This window comes from Piliocolobus tephrosceles, chromosome 18 (genome assembly GCF_002776525.5).
Source record: "Piliocolobus tephrosceles isolate RC106 chromosome 18, ASM277652v3, whole genome shotgun sequence".
In the NCBI taxonomy this organism is placed as follows: domain Eukaryota; kingdom Metazoa; phylum Chordata; class Mammalia; order Primates; family Cercopithecidae; genus Piliocolobus; species Piliocolobus tephrosceles.
Window position 1 is genome coordinate 31,304,459 of NC_045451.1, and position 19,243 is coordinate 31,323,701.

A 19,243-nucleotide genomic window follows, 5' to 3' on the forward strand; every position below is an offset into this window, starting at 1 on the left:
TTACAACATATCACAAAAGAGAAAAAATAATTCACATAATTATGAAGTTTTTAGACTGATTCTTGGAACCATTTTTAACAAGTCAATCTGGTATAATACGTTCTATACAAGGCATTCCTGTTAAATTAGCATTTCCATAAGCAATTACTACAAGACTACCCATTCTATCATCTTATCAACACAAAGATGTGAAAGGCTAAGCAATGACTTGCAATACGTGGCTTCCTTGAAGTCAATAATTAGTGCTTGGGATGTTATCAAAGGGAACACAAAAATATCAACTGCAAAAGTATGGTTTTAATCTTGGTTAAATTTCAAGATCATTAGGCAAAGTATAATAAAACATTGGGCAGACATTTTATATTGTCATTTATTCAGCTAAACTAGGTCTTTTAAGAAAGTTCTTATTTCATACATATTTTAATATTACTACTTTCTAATTATTCTCACCTTTTGATGGAATATATGTATACAATACATAGATATCACTTAAAATATACCTTATAATTGAATTGCAAATTGACAGGTGGATTCCTAAAGTGAATATTATAATATATAAGCACAACTGAAACTGATTTGCACAGAGGTGATAACAGTTGTTGATTCTGCAAAGACTACTAAATCAAAAGATGTTAGTGAATTGGCTACCGAGACTTTTTGGTGTAATTTATTAAATTCAAAACCAAATATTTAATGTTTATGTCCAATACTTAAAATGCTGAAGACTAAATGAATAAACGGTTTATATTATATTTGAATTATAAATGGGAACAAAGTAAAAATGAGATGAACTGGTAAAATGTATTAAAAAGGACCTAAGACTAATCTCATAAGAATAGGTGAGAATTCTCATCTGAAGTAACAGTTCCTGAAGGTATTAGATAAAATTGCCTACACAGAAGCCTTTCTTCACTGAGAGGGGTCTGAGCTAAAAACCCAGGCTCTGCCACACATCCTAAGACCTTTGACAAGTCACTTGACCTCTCTGTGCCTCTGTCCCTATCTGTAAATGAGGCACAGAAACAGAGAGTAGGAGTGAGGATTAAATTATGTCAGATCCTCAGAACAGCATCTGGTATAGAGTAGGTATTATCCATAAACTTTAGTTTGTCATTATTAGCCCACTGTATATACCAAATGTGTTGGTGATAATCCAATGGCTGCATAGAAATCAATGATTTGCCAGAATATACACTTAAAACTAGGAAAGGAAAAATTACTTTTCTAGAACATAAAAGAAAATCCTGAAAACCAATGAGTATATACCCACAAGTTTCCCCTAGTCTTAACATTAAAAAGTGTGCTGGAGGAATAACTTTCCCAATTGCAAAGTTTTTATTTGGAAAAAACAAGATTCTATAGTCATATGAAAAGTTTGTTGACAAAATACTGTTTACCAAAAGATACTAAGCATTCAAATCACTTGACTTAATGTGTCTATTTTATGCAACTGAACTATGAACATACTTCCATATTTACTTTTCTCTTTGTGATGCACAATTTTCCTTATTCAAAAAAGGAAAATAATGTTTTTAAAATCCAGTCGCTAGTCTATCTAAGTAACTTCTGGCAAGAATAGGATTTGTAATAATAGTCGTGTCTTAATTGGGCCCACCTGAACTTACTGAAATTTGAAATAAAGCACTGAGTTTTTTCTCTGCTTACATTAAAAAAAAAAATCTTATCCTGATTTCAGATGAGAAAGTTTTCTATGGTCAAATTGCTGTGAACATTTTAAATATGAAGTATGTTCCTTCAGCTCACCTGTAGAGAGCTTCATTTTAATAATTAGATGCACAAAGTGGAAACCACAAATCAGTTGAGAGCTACATGAATGCGTGGCACCTGAACACGTGTGGTCTTGTATTGGATGGAAACACGATGCTGGTGCCATTTCATTCTCAGGACTTTCCTTTAAATGGAAGCCCAGTAAAAAGCTATAGGTTTATATTAATCTTCTCGAGTATTACATAGGCTCACCAGAGCGGACTCCATTTTGGTGAATTCAACAAAGCCCTGGAGCCTTTTTTTTTTTTTTTTTTTTTTTTTTTTGAGACGGAGTCTCGCTCTGTTGCCCAGGCTGGAGTGCAGTGGCGTGATCTCAGCTCACTGCAAGCTCCGCCTCCCGCGTTCACGCCATTCTCCTGCCTCAGCCTCCCAAGCAGCTGGAACTACAAGCACTCACCACCACGCCCGGCTAGTTTTTAGTATTTTTAGTAGAGACGGGGTTTCACCGTGTCAGCCAGGATGGTCTCGATCTCCTGACGTCGTGATCTGCCCGCCTCGGCCTCCTAAAGTGCTGGGATTACAGGCGTGAGCCACCGCGCCCGGCCACTCTGGAGCTTTTTAAGAGTATGAGGAAGTTAAAAAAAAAAAAAAAAAAAAAAGACAACATAACATGTCAAAGAAGAAGAGAGGAGAAAAGAATATTATAACCTCTGTTATAAAGCTAGCAGAAACAAACCAAAAAAAGTATGAAAAAGTTATCCTTGAAGGATACTGACTGGGCTTGAGAAAAAAGCTGCAGGAGCACTTGAAGTATTTTTCCCAAGGAAAGGCTTTCTTCACTCCCTCACCATCCCTTTTGGGTTTTCTGTTATCTGAGAGTCAGTACATAATGCTTCATACTCCTTAATAATGATGTTTTGGTCTTAATTCATTGGCAACTCATCAACAAAAATGTAAAATCCTGTTTCTCCAGAGGCTGACAATTTACAGAAAAAGGACAAAGGATAAGGTAAGTCATGTCCTAAGAAAGCTGATAATAGAGAAATAAATGTCCACTTGATAGCTAGTCTTTTACAAATGAAAACTGGTTGCTAGGTTCACTAAGTATGCAACAAAAATTTAGAATTAAAGAGTATTCTAGTTTTTATGTTTTCAGAAAAGTATGTTCAAAAATTTTCTATTAATTTTTGTTCTTGTAAACAGCCTGTAAAAACATAATAAAACTAGATGAAAACTGTTTTGTGTAAGAACATAATTTCAGTCGATCTTTTTCATGTAAATTGAAGTATATGGTACATAAACAATAAAGAACTGCTCACTACATGCAGTACCTTGGAGCAATGCCTCTTAGCATGTTGTTCACTGTACCAGCAGCATAGGCATCACCTGGGAGCCTGTCAGAAACGGACATTCTCGGCTGGGTGCAGTGACCATGCCTGTAATTCCAGTACTTTGGGAGGCCGAGGTGGTTGGTTCACTTGAGGTCAGGAGTTCGAGATCAGCCCAGGCAACGTGGCAAAACCCCGACTCTTCTAAAAATACAAAAATTAGCCGGGTGTGGTGACTTGCGCCTACAGTCCCAGCTGCTCAGGAGGCTGAGGCGGGAGGATCATTTGAGCCCAGGAGGCGGAGGTTGCAGTGAGCGTGTGCCACTGCACTCTGGCCTGGGTGAGAGAGGAAGAGACCCTGTCTCAAACAAACAAAAAAAGTAGAATCTGAGGCCCCACCCCAGGTCCCCTGCATCAGCATCAGAATCTTGTTAGTTCTCCAAAAGATTCTGCTGCCTGCTTTAAGGCAGTGATTATGAAGGCAGAATTGGTGTGTCAGGGGGACCTCCTGAACAGACACCAGCCAGGACTCTGCCCTGGGGGCCTGGAGGGAAGAGGAGCAAAGGCACCTGCATTTTAAAGCTTCACAGTGATCTGAGGCAACTTCTTGGTTATGAATCCATCCTTTAAAAATATTTTAACTAAAATCTTGGACTAAAACTTCTCATTATTGTCAATAAACCTTACCCTTGCTAGTAATCCAGTTTGTTCCATACAACAGGTGGTCGTGGGAGATTAGAAACACATGTATTCTCACCTTTTCCTCTTACTGACACTCTAATCATCAGAATTTCTTCTCAATTCAAAATAGAAGATTCTCTATTGCTGTTATTCAAAATAATTACCTTCTTGCTAGGTAAAGTCTCATTGAAGGTAACATTTTAATTTCTTTTCCAGCTTGATGCCATTCTGGCCTCCCCCGACTTCCTCAATGCTAATAATTCTTCCTGTATTCTTAGCTTAATATTAAGCAGTTTTACTTTATTTACATCTAATAATTGATGCTTGTTAAAATATTGACTGGTAAATAACAATGAAAACAGGGAGCTTTTAAAAAAATAGAATTGTTTTAAGTAGGCTATGTGCCATTTAGCCTATTTTTTTCCTTAAAATACTTAATAACTTCCATGAAGACTGTACCAGACATACTTAATAAGCAAACTTCTTAGTAAAATTACTTTAATTCAGCATATGCTCCTGCCTTCAATAAACACTAAGCAAGAAACAGGTTTATACTTATTATACTTCTTAGGTTGAACTAAAATCAAGATTTCACACAGAGTATTTTTAGGCGTGATTTTGTTTTGACAGAGGGAACATGAGAAACAGAAGCCTCTCAGCCAGGTGCAGTGGTGCACACCTTTAGTCCAAGCTGCTCAGGAGGCTGAGGCAGGAGGAGACCTGAACCCAGGAGTTTCAGGCTGCAGTGCTCTATGACCCACGCCTGTGAACAGCCACTGCCCTCCAGCAAGGGCGACACAGCAAAACCCTGTATCTAAAACAAACAAACCAAAACCCACAAACCTTTCATCTTTAATTAAAAGAAAGGAATTGTGACCATATGTTATGAAAAAGACTTCTGACTTTACTCATCTGTTCAATGAATTAACCAACTGCACTTTCCCACACTCCAAATGGCAATGCCATTGCAACCATTTTAAAATTATCAAGTTATATGCAAAATTATCATGAATTGGGCCAGGTGTGGTGGCTCATACCTGTAATCCCAGCACTTTGGGAGGCCAAGGTGGGTGGATCACCTGAAGTCAGGAGTTTGAGACCAGCCTGGCCAACATGGTAAAACCCTGTCTCTACTAAAAATACAAAAATTAGCTGGGTGTGGTGGCAGGTGCCTGTAATTCCAGCCACTTGGGAGACTAAGGCAGGAGAATCGCCTGAACCGAGGAGGCAGAGGTTGCAGAGATAATGCCACTGCACTCCAGACTGGGCGACAGGAGCAAGACTCTGTCTCAAAAAAAAAAAAAAAAAAAAAAAAAAAAAAAAATTGGCCAGGCGCATGGCTTACGCCTGTTAACTCCAGCACTTTGGAAGGTCGAGATGGGCAGATCACAAGGTCAGGAGATCGAGACTCTCCTGGCCAATGTGGTGAAACCCTGTCTCTATGAAAAATACAAAAATGAGCTGGGCGTGGTGGCGTGTGCCTGTAGTGCCAGCTACTTGGGAGGCTAAGGCAGGAGAATCGCTTGAATCTGGGAGGCAGAGGTTGCAGTGAGCCGAGATCACCCCACTGCACTCCAGCCTGGTAACACAGCGAGACTCTGTTTAAAAAAAAAAAAAAAAAAAAAAAAGAATCAATTTGTACCCATAGGCAGAAGATGAAAAAAGTGAAGTCTGTTTTTTCCTGCAAAGCAATATAAAATACTGTGCATGCTCATATTATCGATGAATATCTGTTGTTGTTACTATCCTAGAATGAGCATTTAAAAGTTTTCCTCCTTCAAAGCAACCATGGTAGGCAGATACATTTTCCTTTAGAATTCTTCAATATGCAAGCTACACAAGAAAACTGTTCTCATTAGCCGTAATTACCCATTTTACTGGGATTAAAAAGGGCATTTCCTGGATGAACACCAACCTTATTCATTCCCACTTAGCTCTAAATTTTGGTGGCTTAAAAAAATTAAGTCTGCCTTCAATGGAGAAAGAGATGTCACTACTAATGACATTCAAAGAAACAGTATCATAGTAATATTCCAAAATTATCTCAAGTAATAAAGAGCATCAGTTCTGGAATAAGGGCATAGTTTCTCCAGTTAAATATGACTCATTTTGATGTGAAGCATGACTAACTTAGATTTTAAAAGTCATGTGATGTTCCCCATATGAGTTAGGTATCTTATACTCCCTCCTAGAATCATCTAGAAGTAACAAAAATATGTGTTTTTCATAAGCAAATCTAAATTTCTAGTTGGGCAATAAGATAGCATAAGCAATTAAATGTAAGATATTTATTAAATAAAAAGGTTACACTATGATTTTTATACACTGTTGAAAACAATGACTTTTATTTATTTAAAGCCAGCAGTAGTTCCCATTACTCTCATAATGTTATAGTTAAGCCTTGATTTAGTTCCAGAAAATAAATAGGGTAAAATTTTAATGTTTCCCTAGTTCTGTCTGCTATAAGGGAATTTCAGAGTATGAAGGTAAGATGAAGCAGATGTAGAACATTTTTAGATGCTGACAATTTTTCCTTAAAATTTAGTTTCTTCTCAAAATTCTGTACTTCTATCCATAAAAGTAAATTCCTATTTTAGTAGCTCTAAAAGAACTAGGCGAGAGAAGATTATTACCCATAACAGTAAATAGCAAATACTTTGGCAAGTCTGAATTAGAATACAAGTGAAGACATTCACAAACACACTTTTTACATCTCCTGGATGTGGTATGGGCTGTATGTTAGAATTAAAGCATCACAACTATCTGATTGTAGGGTGCTGGTGGGCAATGCAATCAATCAACACGTCTACCCCAACAGATGTGGAGACGCATGGAAAAAAATACGTCAACCAAAGCGGCTGGGCAGAACAAAACACAGAAAACACCATAAAACTGAGGACATTATCTCTTCTTGTCTGAAAAAAGGGGTTCCCTGGAGTACAGAAAGTATTTATCAGGGGAGTGCTTCTATTCTGTTATCACAGGAGGGCTTGATGCAGATTCCGGCCATTCATACACATCTGGCAGCAGGGAATCATATTCACTCCGCCATATTCTTTCTTTAACATATTTGGCCTTGTCTTCAGGTTCTGGGTATCGGAAAGCCATTTTATTAGCATATAGGTATTCTGTAACCTGAAAAATAAATAAGGTTAACCTATTAGAGAGACAACGTACTATTATAACACAGGAAAATAAGTTTAAAAGAATGGCAGTTTTGTTTTTTCAAAATAAAAAGTAACATTACTTTGACTCCTTTCAAAACATTTGGAAACTATGGAAAGTTTAAAAGATAAAACCAAACACATTTAAGTTCTACTGTGTATGATTCAAGTAAATACACTTAGGTAATCTGCCCAGCCTATGTCATTCCTCCCAGTCTTGCTGAAAGGGTGGCCTTTCTAGAGGGCCACAGAGACTATTTCCTAATCATAGCCAACTTGACCAGGATGAAAACCCAACCCAAGGTGAGGAGAGGTTTCTACTCTAGAATTTGGATTAAGAGGCATAGTAATTATTATAAATCAGAGTTAGACACTAGAACTATAAAGTCAAGTAAATTCAGAGCTACAACCTATACATGGGAACTGACACCACTATCACTGACTGCCAGGCACATTCTGTGTGTTTTACAAGGATACCTCCTTTATTCTCCACAAGAACCCCATGAGATAAGTAGGATCTTTATTCTCATTCTGCATATGAAGAATGAGAGGAGTTTAAGTAATTTGCCCAAGGTAGTTATGTGAAAGCTGTTTCAAACCCAAAGCATTCTGAGTCTAGATATTAGACCCTCAACAGTAAGCTTGATTACTCCCCACCAAAGGTGGCTTGAATTTCAAATTTTGCACCCAAGCCACATACCATGATTGGTGGTGAGAATAAGCCCTTGAGCCTCAGTTCTGATCTAAAATGAGGAATGTGAAACGCTTCCTCACAGGGTAGCACAGTGCCTCTCACACACTAAAGTTCTCAAGTCATGGTTTTATTTATTTATTTATTTATTTATTTATTTATTTGAGACGGAGCCTTACTCTGTCACCCAGGCTGGAGTGCAGTGGCGCGATCTCAGCTCACTGCAAGCTCTGTCTCCTGGGTTCAAGCGATTCTCCTGCCTCAGCCTCCCCAGTAGCTGGGACTACAGGCATGCACCACCACATCTGGTAAATTTTTGTATTTTCAGTAGAGATGGGGTTTTGCCATGTTGGCTAGGCTGCTCTTGAACTCTTGACTGCAGGTGATCCGCCCGCCTCAGCCTAAGTGCTAAGATTACAGGCATGAGCCGCCGTGCCTGGCAGGTTTTAACTTAAAAAATGTAGTGACATATGGTAGAAAAAATTCAAACAATTATAAGGTGTCATTCTCCTCCTCTAATTCTCATTCCGAATGGTAACCATTATTAAAGTTTCGTATTTCAACTTTCTAAAAGAAAAATCTCAGAATAAGATGGTGATTAAAAAATAATCCTTGGTACCAAGAGCTCCATCTCAGTGTATTTTGTGATAGAAAATGTGTTCAATTGTTTTCTGTTCTATTATAGAAAACATATTTTACTAATGTTTTATCATCATTGACTAGGAAATAGAAGTAGGGAAGGGCTAGATCCTCAGTGGCAGGTAACTGCAATAAAGATCTGAGAAGGTTAAAAACCTAAGAGCTGGCTGGGCGCAGCGGCTCACACCTGTGATCCCAGTGCTCTGGGAGGCCGAGGTGGATGGATCACCTGAGGTCAGGAGTTTTGAGACCAGGCTGGCCAACATGGTGAAACCCTGTCTCTACTGAAAATACAAAAATGAGTCGGGCGTGGTGGCAGGCACCTGTAATCCCAGCTACTCAGGAGGCTGAGGCAGGAGAATCACTTGAACTTGGGAGGCAGAGGTTGTGGTGAACTGAGATTGCATCACTGCACTCCAGCCTGGGCAACAGAGTTAAGACTCCATCTCAAAAACAAACAAACAAACAAACAAAAAACCCAAGGGCCAAATAAACATAACACATGTCATTAGTAGAGTTTGTTGACCAAACTGCTCTTCTCAGTTTTTGTACTAAACAGGAAAAACAGGGATGATATAAAAGGACAGGCAGAGATTTCTGCTTCCAGAAAGATGGAATAAACACACTTTTCCTCATTCCTCATACCTTGGAGAGCTGAGCACGTGGCCTGCCTGCTGTGAGGGGTGGTGGGAGGTGTCCTAAAGCCAGTAAGCAGTCTAATTAACATAAGTAAATAAATACAAATTTATAAACAAATGAATGAAGGAGAGAAGGCAGCAGAGTACACATACAAACTCTCACTTGTGGCACAGCATGGGAGGGAGAATGAGGCAGTGGCCACCATGCATACAATAAGAAGTCAGCTAAAATTTTAAGAAACTGCCAAAGGTCAATGAGAGCTAGTGTTTTATTCCAGAACTGCAAGCTTTAGACATAATGGGGGCTCACACTCACTGCAAATCTCTTTCCCACAGGCTGGTGGTACCCACAGAAAAAGATTAGGGACAAGGCATGAGATTGGAGAAAGCTCCCCTTGGTCCTGGAGGCATGCAGGAGGTGACTGGTGGCTGTCAGAGGAACACAAACAGCCCTGCTCATAGAGCCAAAGGGGTGAATCAATGGCTGTTTGAGGTTGGGACAGACACAAAGCTCTGCCTCCGCTACTCACCACTTTCTTCTTTGTTTCTAAAAAGAAAAGCCTATGCCACTGCAGATGCAGCACACTCTCTACTCCTGCCTCTGGGGAAACGCAAGGAGACATGAACCTGGGCCTGTGTTCCTATACTAATCCCAAGCAGAGGTCTTCTATGACCTCATGTACTGCCTCTCATTTGGACATACCAATTATTTCTCTCTCTTTTTTTTTCCTTAGAGACAGGGTCTTGCTCTGTCATCCACACTGGAGTGCAGTGGTATGATCACAGCTCACTGCAGCCTTGGCCTCCTTTGTTTAAGTGATCCTCCCACCCCAGCCTCCTGAGTAGGTGGGACTACAGGCACATACCACTGTGCCCGGCTAATTTTTTTTTTTTTTTGGTAGAGGTGAGGTCTTGCTTTGTCGTCCAGGGATGGTCTTAAATTTACAGCCCCAAGCCATCCTCCTGCCTTGGCTTTTGAAAGTGCTATGATTCTAGGAGTGAGCCACTGTGTCTGGCCCAGTAATCTCTTAACTGACCAGTATCTTCCAAAATCTCCCCCACCTGTAATATCATTCCATAAATTCTAAAGTCGGATGCTTATCATCCTAGTTCTAGGCTCTAAAATCTTCAATTGTTTTGCAGTAGAAGGTAATCACACTCTTTAGGCTGGCATTTGTATATTTGTACAGCTATCTTTAATATAACTTTCAGATTCTCTTTTATGCCATTTCCCTACCTGTTCCTTAGACTCCAGGCTCAACTATTATTCCCTAAACATACCATCCTTTACCAATTCCCAATCTCTGCTTAGGTGACAGGCACCAAAATAATGCAATAATAAAATTAATAGTCAAAGCTGGCCACAGTGGCTCACATCTATAATCCCAGGACTTTGGGAGGCCAAGGTGGGCAGATCTCCTGAGCTCAGGAGTTCAAGACCAGTCTGTGCAACACTGCAAACCCCCATCTCGACCAAAAATGCCAAAAAAAAAAAAAAATTAGCTGGACATGGTGGCACATGCCTGTGGTCCCAGCTATTTGGGAGGCTGAGGTGGGATGATAGCTTGAGCCTGGGAGGCAGAGCTTGCAGTGAGCTGAGATCATGCCGCTGCACTCCAACCTGGGTGACAGGGTAAAACCCTGCCTCGAAATAAAAAATAAATAAATAAATTTATTAGTCAAAATGATAAAATTTTATGATCACTTGTACAGAAGTGAAATTGTGGTTGATAAATTCCATAGTCAATCCTCATGTTTAAGAAAAATCTTAGTAATCTAGAAATAGAAGACTACTTCTTTTAAAAAGTAGAAAATACTTATTTCAATCAAAAGCTAGCATCATATTTAATATTAACATACAAAGATGTTAGCCAGGTGCGGTGGCATGTGCCTCTGGCTACTCAGGAGGCTGTGGCAGAAGGATCACTTGAGCCTAGGAGTTTGAGATCAGCTTGGCAATATAGACTCTGTCTCTAAATTGAAAAAAAAAATACAAGAATACCCTTATTAACCTAATTGCTTAAGACTATTCTGCAGTTTCAGTTAATTTATAGTTAGAGAAAAACAGACTATGCATATTAAAAAAAGAAAAAATTACTTGCAGACAATTAAAACAATTCCAAATGAAATGAAAAACTATTAAAATAAGATTGTTCAAAAAACTGGTCATCAAGTAAATTCATAAAAATGAATGTTTTCAAATTAGTATTATTATTCCTAAGTTTTCCTATAAATTAGAAATGATCAATGAGAAAATATTTGGAAAGAAAAAAGTCTTTATTATATTAGAATAACAGAAATTTTAAAATATTTAGGAAAAAGTAGTCATATTCAGATGAAGAAAACAAAATTATACTGAAAGACTTTTTAAAAAATATCTTAACAAATAGTGATTAGAGAATACTCAATAGTGAAAGACTCAATTTCACCAATTTATAAATGTAACAATTTCATACAAAATTGCAAAGTTTTTTAAAATTAAAAAAGCAGATACAAAAATTTGTCCAAAAGAAAACAATTTAGAACAGTCAAGAAAATACTGAAAAAGCATAATGATGGGAAAGATGAAGTACCAAATGTTACCACATTACACACGTTATGAAATTTAAAACAGTGTCAGATAGTAAACAAAAATGGTCAGGAATAGAAATCCCAGGAACAGGCCGGGCGCGGTGGCTCAAGCCTGTAATCCCAGTACTTTGGGAGGCCGAGACGGGTGGATCACGAGGTCAGGAGATCGAGACCATCCTGGCTAACATGGCGAAACCCCGTCTCTACTAAAAATACAAAAAACTAGCCGGGCGACATGGTGGGCGCCTGTAGTCCTAGCTACTCGGGAGGCTGAGGCAGGAGAATGGTGTGAACCCGGGAGTCGGAGCTTGCAGTGAGCTGAGATCCAGCCACTGCACTCCAGCCTGGGCGGCAGAGCGAGACTCCGTCTCAAAAAAAAAAAAAAAAAGAAATCCCAGGAACATATTCAATTCCCAATTAACTGTAAACAACGGATGCATTAATCAATAAACAATGCTGGGGCAACTGGTTAACTACTCAGGAAAAAATGTTTCCTTTTCTCATATCATACATTAAAATAAATCCCAGAGAGATTAAGGAAAGTTTTATTTTAGATAATGCAAGTAGATAGTTATGATTTTGGAGTGAGAGAAGGCATTAATATTCATAAAAGGTGAGGACAGAATCCACAAAATAAACAAATAATTTCATAAAAAACTTTAGAAAGACATGTCAAACAATTCTATAAATTTAAAACAAATGACAAATGGGAAAATATCTGCACCACAGCGAACAGGAAGATCACTACACTTAATATATAAAAAGCCCGGGACAGGGGAGAGGAGAGGGATGGCATTGGGAGTTATACCTGATGTAAATGACGAGTTGATGGGTGCTGACGAGTTGATGGGTGCAGCACACCAACATGGCCCAAGTATACATGTGTAACAACCTGCATGTTATGCAAATGTACCCTAGAACTTAAAGTATAACTATATATATATAAAGCCCTCAGAAATCAATGCCAGAAAGTAGGAAGGCAAATATCCAATATAAAAAAGAGCAAAGGTCATGAAAAAGTAGTTCATTGAAGAAATACAATTGTTGAATAAATAAAAAATTATTCAATCTCACTAATAATGCCTTAATAATGAGAAACAATTTTACCTAGTAAATATGCAAGATTAAAAAAATAATTGTAAGTATTGGCAAAAGTGTGGAAAAAGATACACTCATATCTAATTGCTGCAATGTAAATCAGTACTTCTTTTTCTGAAGAGAGTATTTGACAATATGCACCAGAAGCCTTAAAACACCTTAAAAACCTTTGTTCTTAATCTTAGAATTTATTGCAAAGAAAAATCATCACAGTACGGGTGTGGTGGCTCACACCTGTAATCCCAGCACTTTGGGAGGCCAGGTTGGGTGGATCACCTGAGGTCAGGAGTTCGAGACCAGCCTGGTCAACACGGTGAAACCCTATCTCTACTAAAAATACAAAAAATTAGCTGGGCATGGGGGTGGGCGCCTGTAATCCCAGCTACTTGGGAGGCTGAGGCAGGAGAATTGTTTAAACCCTGGATGCACAGGTTGCAGTGAGCCGTGAGCTGAGATCCCGCCACTACACTCAAGCCTGGGAGACACAGCGAGACTCTGTCTCAAAAAAAGAAAAAAAGAAACCATCACAAATACACACAAAGTACACACAAATATTTATCTGTAAGGATAAATGTTCACTACACTGTTATTTCTTTCTTTCTTTTTTAAACATTTTTAAATTTTTATTTATTTATTTTTTTGAGATGGAGTTTTACTCTTGTGGCCCAGGCTGGAGTGCAATGGCACGATCTTGGCTCACTGCAACCTCCTTCTCCCAGGTTCAAGCGATTCTCTGGCCTCAGCCTCCAGAGTAGCTGGGATTACAGGTACCCAGCACCATGCCCAGCTAACTTGTTTTGTATTTTTAGTAGAGATGGGGTTTCACCATGTTGGCTAGGCTGGTCTCGAACTCCTGACCTCAGATGACTCGGCCACTCAAAGTGCTGGGATTACAGGTGTGAGCCACTGCACCCAGCCTACAGTGTTATTTCTAACAATAAGAAGCTAAAAACTTAAATGTCCAAAAACAGAGAAATGATGAAACACATTTTGATATAAAGAGAACACCATGCAGCATTAATGATCACATACATGAGAATTCTTATTAACTCACATGGAAAAGGCTTACAATATATTAAGTGGAAAAAGTGCAGTAAGAAACCAATTATAAGATTGGGCACAGGCCAGGTGCTGTGGCTTATGCCAGTAATCCAAGCACTTTGGGAGGCCAAGGCAGGAGGATCGCTTCAGGCCAAGAGGTTAGAGACCAGCCTGGGCAACACAGGGAGACCCCATCTCTATTCTTTAAAATAATTTTTTAAAAAGGCACAAGTGACTACATGCATGTGTATATGCATGTATGTGTTTGCAAAGAAAAAAGTCTAGAAGGCAACAAGCCCAAAATAATCATGTGTGTTATATTCTGGTAGTAAGAATACAGGCCTAAAATTTCTTCTTTGCAGCCTTCTAAATGTTTCAGATTTATCTCTAGTAAACCTGTATTTCTTGTATAAGAAAATGTCATTAAAATTAATGTGAAGAAGTTTAAGTTATTACTTACTTTAATAGCAATGTTAATAGAAACTTCCTGAATATTAGCAAGTGGTGGGTAAAGTCTCCCTTGGGCTAGCTCTTCATCTGTCAATTGGCTTGTCAGTGCCTGAAGAGAAAAACAGCATTTTGCTCTTGTTTGTTTAAATAACAGAATAAGGACCCAGGAAAATGGAAAAAGCAGTGGGGAAACAGAGAGTAATACAGGTAATATAATTCCCCTCATTTCTTGAAGGAATACACTTAAACCACTGCAGAAATTAAAACTGTTATCATTAAACAATAAATAACCAGATTTAAAGACTTATTGATTATATTCTACTTTATATTATACATGTAGAGCTTGGCTTAATTGCAGTGGCTACTTTGAAAACAGACATTAATTGTATTAATGCGAGTTCTTCAGAAATACTTCAAAGTCTGGAGCTCCCATAGGCCAGCACTCCAAATAATACCAGTACTTGTCCATTAAAAGCACGCAAGGAGTTATATAATGCAAGTATAGTCTAAATGTTATTAAAATGAGAGGATTCAGTTTACAAACATTTGAAACGTCATGATTAAAAAAATCAATTTTATGCATAAATAGGCAAACCATAAAAGTAATATATGAGTAACTTCCTTTTCATTAATAAGGCAGATTTAACCCATTCTCTCTTTGCTTTTAATTTTCAGATCTATTCACCTTCATAATTCATCCTTTATAAAATAAGCAACATTTAAAACATTTACCTTTGCAGCTTCTAGGAAAACACTGTCACTAATATGCCGGGTGTTACAGAGAATAACAGCTAAAGCCACACCTAGAATACATTTTAAAGTTTACTTAGTACGGTCACTTTTCAAATTATGAAAGAAGTCAATTCCTATATTCAGGCAAATAAACGGTAATCTATCCATATCCCAAACAGCTCCCCTCAAACAGAAAACAGCCAAGAAAAAACAGAAATCTGAGTTAAAATCAAACGATCTTTAATGATTCTTATTCGTAAGTAATTTCAGAAATATCAAATGGCTTTTCTCAGTTTAGTTTTTACATTTATGAAAATGACAAATACATACAATTCATCAACGCTTGTTTTAACACCAGTTCCCAGCCCACCTCTAACACTCCATTTATTGCTCTACAGAGGCAATGACTTTCAATTTTTTTTTTTTTTTTTCCTGAGGCGGAGTCTTGCTCTGTCGCCCAGGCTGGAGTGCAGTGGCTCGATTTCGGCTCACTGCAAGCTCTGCCTCCTGGGTTCACACCATTCTCCTGCCTCAGCCTCCCGAGCAGCTGGAACTACAGGCACTCACCACCACGCCCGGCTAATTTTTTGTATTTTTAGTAGAGACGTGGTTTCACCATGACAGCCAGGGCACAGTGGCTCACACCTGTAATCCCAGCACATTGGGAGGCTGAGGCGGGCGGATTTTTAGCTGATTGTTTCTCTCTCTCTCTCTCTTGAATAACTTGTTTCTTGTGATTTTTTTTTCTCTCTCTCTTTTTTTTTTTTTTTCCTTTTTTTGCCTTCTCTTACTGTGCTGATCTTGCATTTTCTGTTTTGGAGATCACTGACTCCTTCAGTGCTCTTTCATATTTTCAGCTTTCTCTCTTCTTCCTGATCTAGTTAGAGCATAATTTTGGTTCAATCAATATTCAATGCTTATATCCTGATTACTTTTCGTTTTCTGCAAAATTTTGTCTTTCCTGAAGTTAATAATTATCCTTTTTCCTTTACTTTGATTTTTTAGTATTTAACATTGTTATTTCACTCTGGAACTCTCAATTGTCTAAATTTTCTTCTGTTTTAGTTACTTTATATATTCTTGAATTTCATGTTCTAGAATAAATCTGCTAAAGCTCCATTCTGGTCTGGTTGTCCCCCATTCCAGCTATGGAGCTGTCATCCTAGAAAATTCCTTTATCATCATGGGCCTCTTTGCTTCTAAGTTGACTCCATTTCCTAAATTCAACTTTTCCTAGTTTGTTACTCCCTCTTTTGGTAGGGTATATTCTCCCATGGCTTTCCAAAGAACAGTGCATGGGAGATATATATTTTTTGAAATCTTGCATTTCTGAAAAATGTATGTGTTTACTTCTTTCTACTTATATTTGATAGTTTGTCTAGGTTTAGAATTCTGGCTTGGAAATATTTTTCCTTCAGAACTGTGAGGTATTATTTTAATACTAATAGCTTCCTGTGCTGGTGAGAAGCATCAGTCTGAGTTCGGATCCTGTTTAGGTGATTGTTTTTGTTTAATATCTGGATGCATGTAGGATCCCTTTAAAAAATTTTTTTTTGGCAACAGAGTCTCGCTCTGTCACTCAGGCGTACAGTGTCACTCAGGAGTACAGTGGCACAATCGCAGCTCACTGCAGCCTCAACCTCCATGGGCTCAAGCGATCCTCCTACCTCAGCTTCCTGAGTAGCTGGGATTACAGGCATGTACCATCACACCTGGCTAATTTTTTTATTTTTTGTAGAGACAGGGTTTTACTATGTTGCCCAGGCTGGTTTCAAACTTCTGGACTCACGCAATCCTCTTGCCTCAGCCTCCCAAAGTGCTCGGATTACAGGCATGAGCCACCGTGCCCAGCCAGATCCTTATTTTTATACCTAACGGTCTGCAATTTCATAACACTGTGCCTTGATGTGCGTTATTTTAACTCATCATGTTTAGCATTCAGTGAGTAGGCGCTTCCTATCTGAAAACATGAGTCTTTCACTTTTGGGAAATGTTTGTGAAGTTTTGAGGATTCACTTCCCTCCATTTTTCTGTTCTTGTTCCCTGACATTTATATTTTCTGATATTATACCTCTTGGATTGGCTAATTTTCTTCTTTATTTTCCTTCTCCTGTCCTCTGCTCTCTTTTTAGGTAACTTACTCATCTTTTTCTTCTAATCTTTCTACTATCAAACTTTATTTTTAGGAGCTTGTTTCACTTTCTAATTTTTTTTAAATAAAATTCTGTCTTGTTTATAGGATATAATATTTTGTCATCCTGAGGATATTGATAATTTTTAAATTTTCCCATTATCCTTGTTTTTTTCTCCAATATGTCTTTTTCTGTTTGTCTGCTTTGGTGTTTTATGAAAATCTTTCATAAAGAGACTTTCCTCATATGACTAGTAATCTTCAGGCATTTCTCACATTTAAGGGTTAAGAACTAGAGAAAATGATTGGAAGCTAAGAGCATGAGGGTGGGGTTTGCCTCCTCTGAGCATCACCGTACAAGCCTTTACACTTCCTATTTTCTAGCACCTCTGTCCTCAACTATGTCTGGTGTCTCCCAGCCTAGAAACACTGTTTTACTCTATTCAATGAATATCCCAACCGGCTTTGAGGAAGGGTAGTCATCAGATTACCTCATGGCTGAGAAGATCACATGGTTAATAGCGTTTTTTTAAGTAGATAATTTGGTCCATCTAGATTTAATGTAGTTTTTACTTTTTTTTTTTTTTAAGTGATTGGCGCAGATTTAGCCCCCAAACACTTAGTCTCATCACCCTCATCTCATCTTGCCTTGCTTATTTTATGTTTCTTTTCCTCTTCTTTCTTGCTTTTCAGATTTTTGTTGTTTCATTTCATCCCAACATTACCTTACCATAAACAGGAAGTCTTTGTAGTGTTCTAATGGTTATCCTAAAATTTATATCATGCATCTTTAACTACCAACATTCCACATTAAATTTTTTTTTGAGACAGGGTCTCACTCTATTGCCTAGGCTAGAGTGCAGTGGCACGACCAAAGTTTGCCACACAAACTCCTGGGCTCAAGTGATCCTCCATCCTCTGTGTCTGCTGTAGCTGGGACTACAGGCATATGTCACCACACCTGGCTATTTTTTTTTTTGTAGAGACACAGCCTCCCTATGTTGCCAGGGCTAGTCTCAAACTCTTGGCCTCAAGTGATCCTCCTCTCTTGACATCCCAAAGTGCTGGGATTATGGGTGTGAGCCAACATCCCCCGCTCCACATTAATTTTTAATTTACCTTTCTGCCAATCAATGTAAGTCCCTCATAACAGCTTAACTCTATTTAACAGAGTTACTGTTGTTGTGCATTTTAATTCTTTCTATATATATTTTTCAAAATCCCATGTCATGTTTGTTTCATTCTATATAAACAACATTCATTTTGTTGTACCCACCCACTTATTCACAGACTTTCTTTGCTCTTCATTCCTTCCTACACCTTAGAGTTTCTATGTGGGATTATTTTCTTTTTCCCTAAGGAACAAAATTTCCTTTCCTTTAATATAAAAACAGTCTGCCAGGTGGTGAATCCTGATTTTTTGTTTTTCTGAAAAATATCTTCACTTTGCCTTAATTCTTGAAGGATATTTTCACTGTGTAATGAATTCTAGGTTGGCAAGTATTTCCCATAAGCAACTTTCATAGGTCATTCCGCAGCCTTGGGATCTTATTGTCACTGAGGAGTCTACTGTCAGTCTGTTGGTCGCTTCTTTGAAGGAAATCTTTTTGTTCTGGCTGCTTTCATATTCTCTTTGTGGTGATTCTGAAGCCTCACAGTAATGTTCCTAGATGTAGATTTCTTTTTATGCATCCCACATGGGTTTCTGCGAGCTTTTTGAATATTGTCAATCATCAGTTCTAAAAATAACTCCGCCATGAGGCCAGCACATGTTGCCTCTGCTTCATTCTCATTTATTCTAGGACTTCGATTAAAGATCTATCAATGAAATGTATGTCCCTTACCTATTTTTTTTTTTGGTCTCTCTGTGCTGCATTCTGGATTGTTTCTTCAGAGATATTTTCCAGTTGATTAATTCTCTCTGGTCTAATCTGCCATAAGCCTCACTGACTCAATGTTTTTTGTTTTTTGTTTTTTTTTTTTTGAGACAGGGTCTTTCTTTGTCACCCAGGCTGGAGCATCGGGGCCCAATCATGACTCACTCCAGCCATGACCTCCCAAGCTCGAGTGATCCTCCCATCTCAGCCTCCTGAGTAGCCAGAACTACAGGCATATGCCACCATGCCTGACAAATATATATATATGTATATTTTTAATTTTGTAGAGATGGGGGTCTCATTATGTTGCCAGGGCTGGTCTCAAAACTCCTGGGCTCAAGCAGTTCTTCCACTTTGGCCTCACAAAGTGCTGGGATTACAGGCATGAGTCACTACACCTAGCCCACTCAGTTCTTACAGATTACTACATTTTTCAATTTTAGAATTTAATGGTACTTGTCTAAGTTTTCAAGA

General features: G+C 38.4%; 1 protein-coding gene across 2 annotated transcripts in view; it reads right to left on the minus strand.

Annotated features, from left to right (window-relative positions):
* Positions 1-6,010: 6,010 nt before the first annotated feature.
* The window catches only part of ME2 (malic enzyme 2), a 72,304-nt gene continuing 59,071 nt past the window's right edge, over positions 6,011-19,243 (minus strand). For both annotated transcript variants that reach the window (XM_023207531.1, XM_023207530.2), the window contains 3 exons: positions 14,762-14,832; positions 14,040-14,138; positions 6,011-6,872 (listed from right to left, as the gene is read on the minus strand). In XM_023207531.1, coding sequence (XP_023063299.1) covers positions 6,705-6,872; positions 14,040-14,138; positions 14,762-14,832 — 338 coding nt within the window. In that variant the 3' untranslated portion in view covers positions 6,011-6,704. The remainder of the gene's footprint in view (positions 6,873-14,039; positions 14,139-14,761; positions 14,833-19,243) is intronic.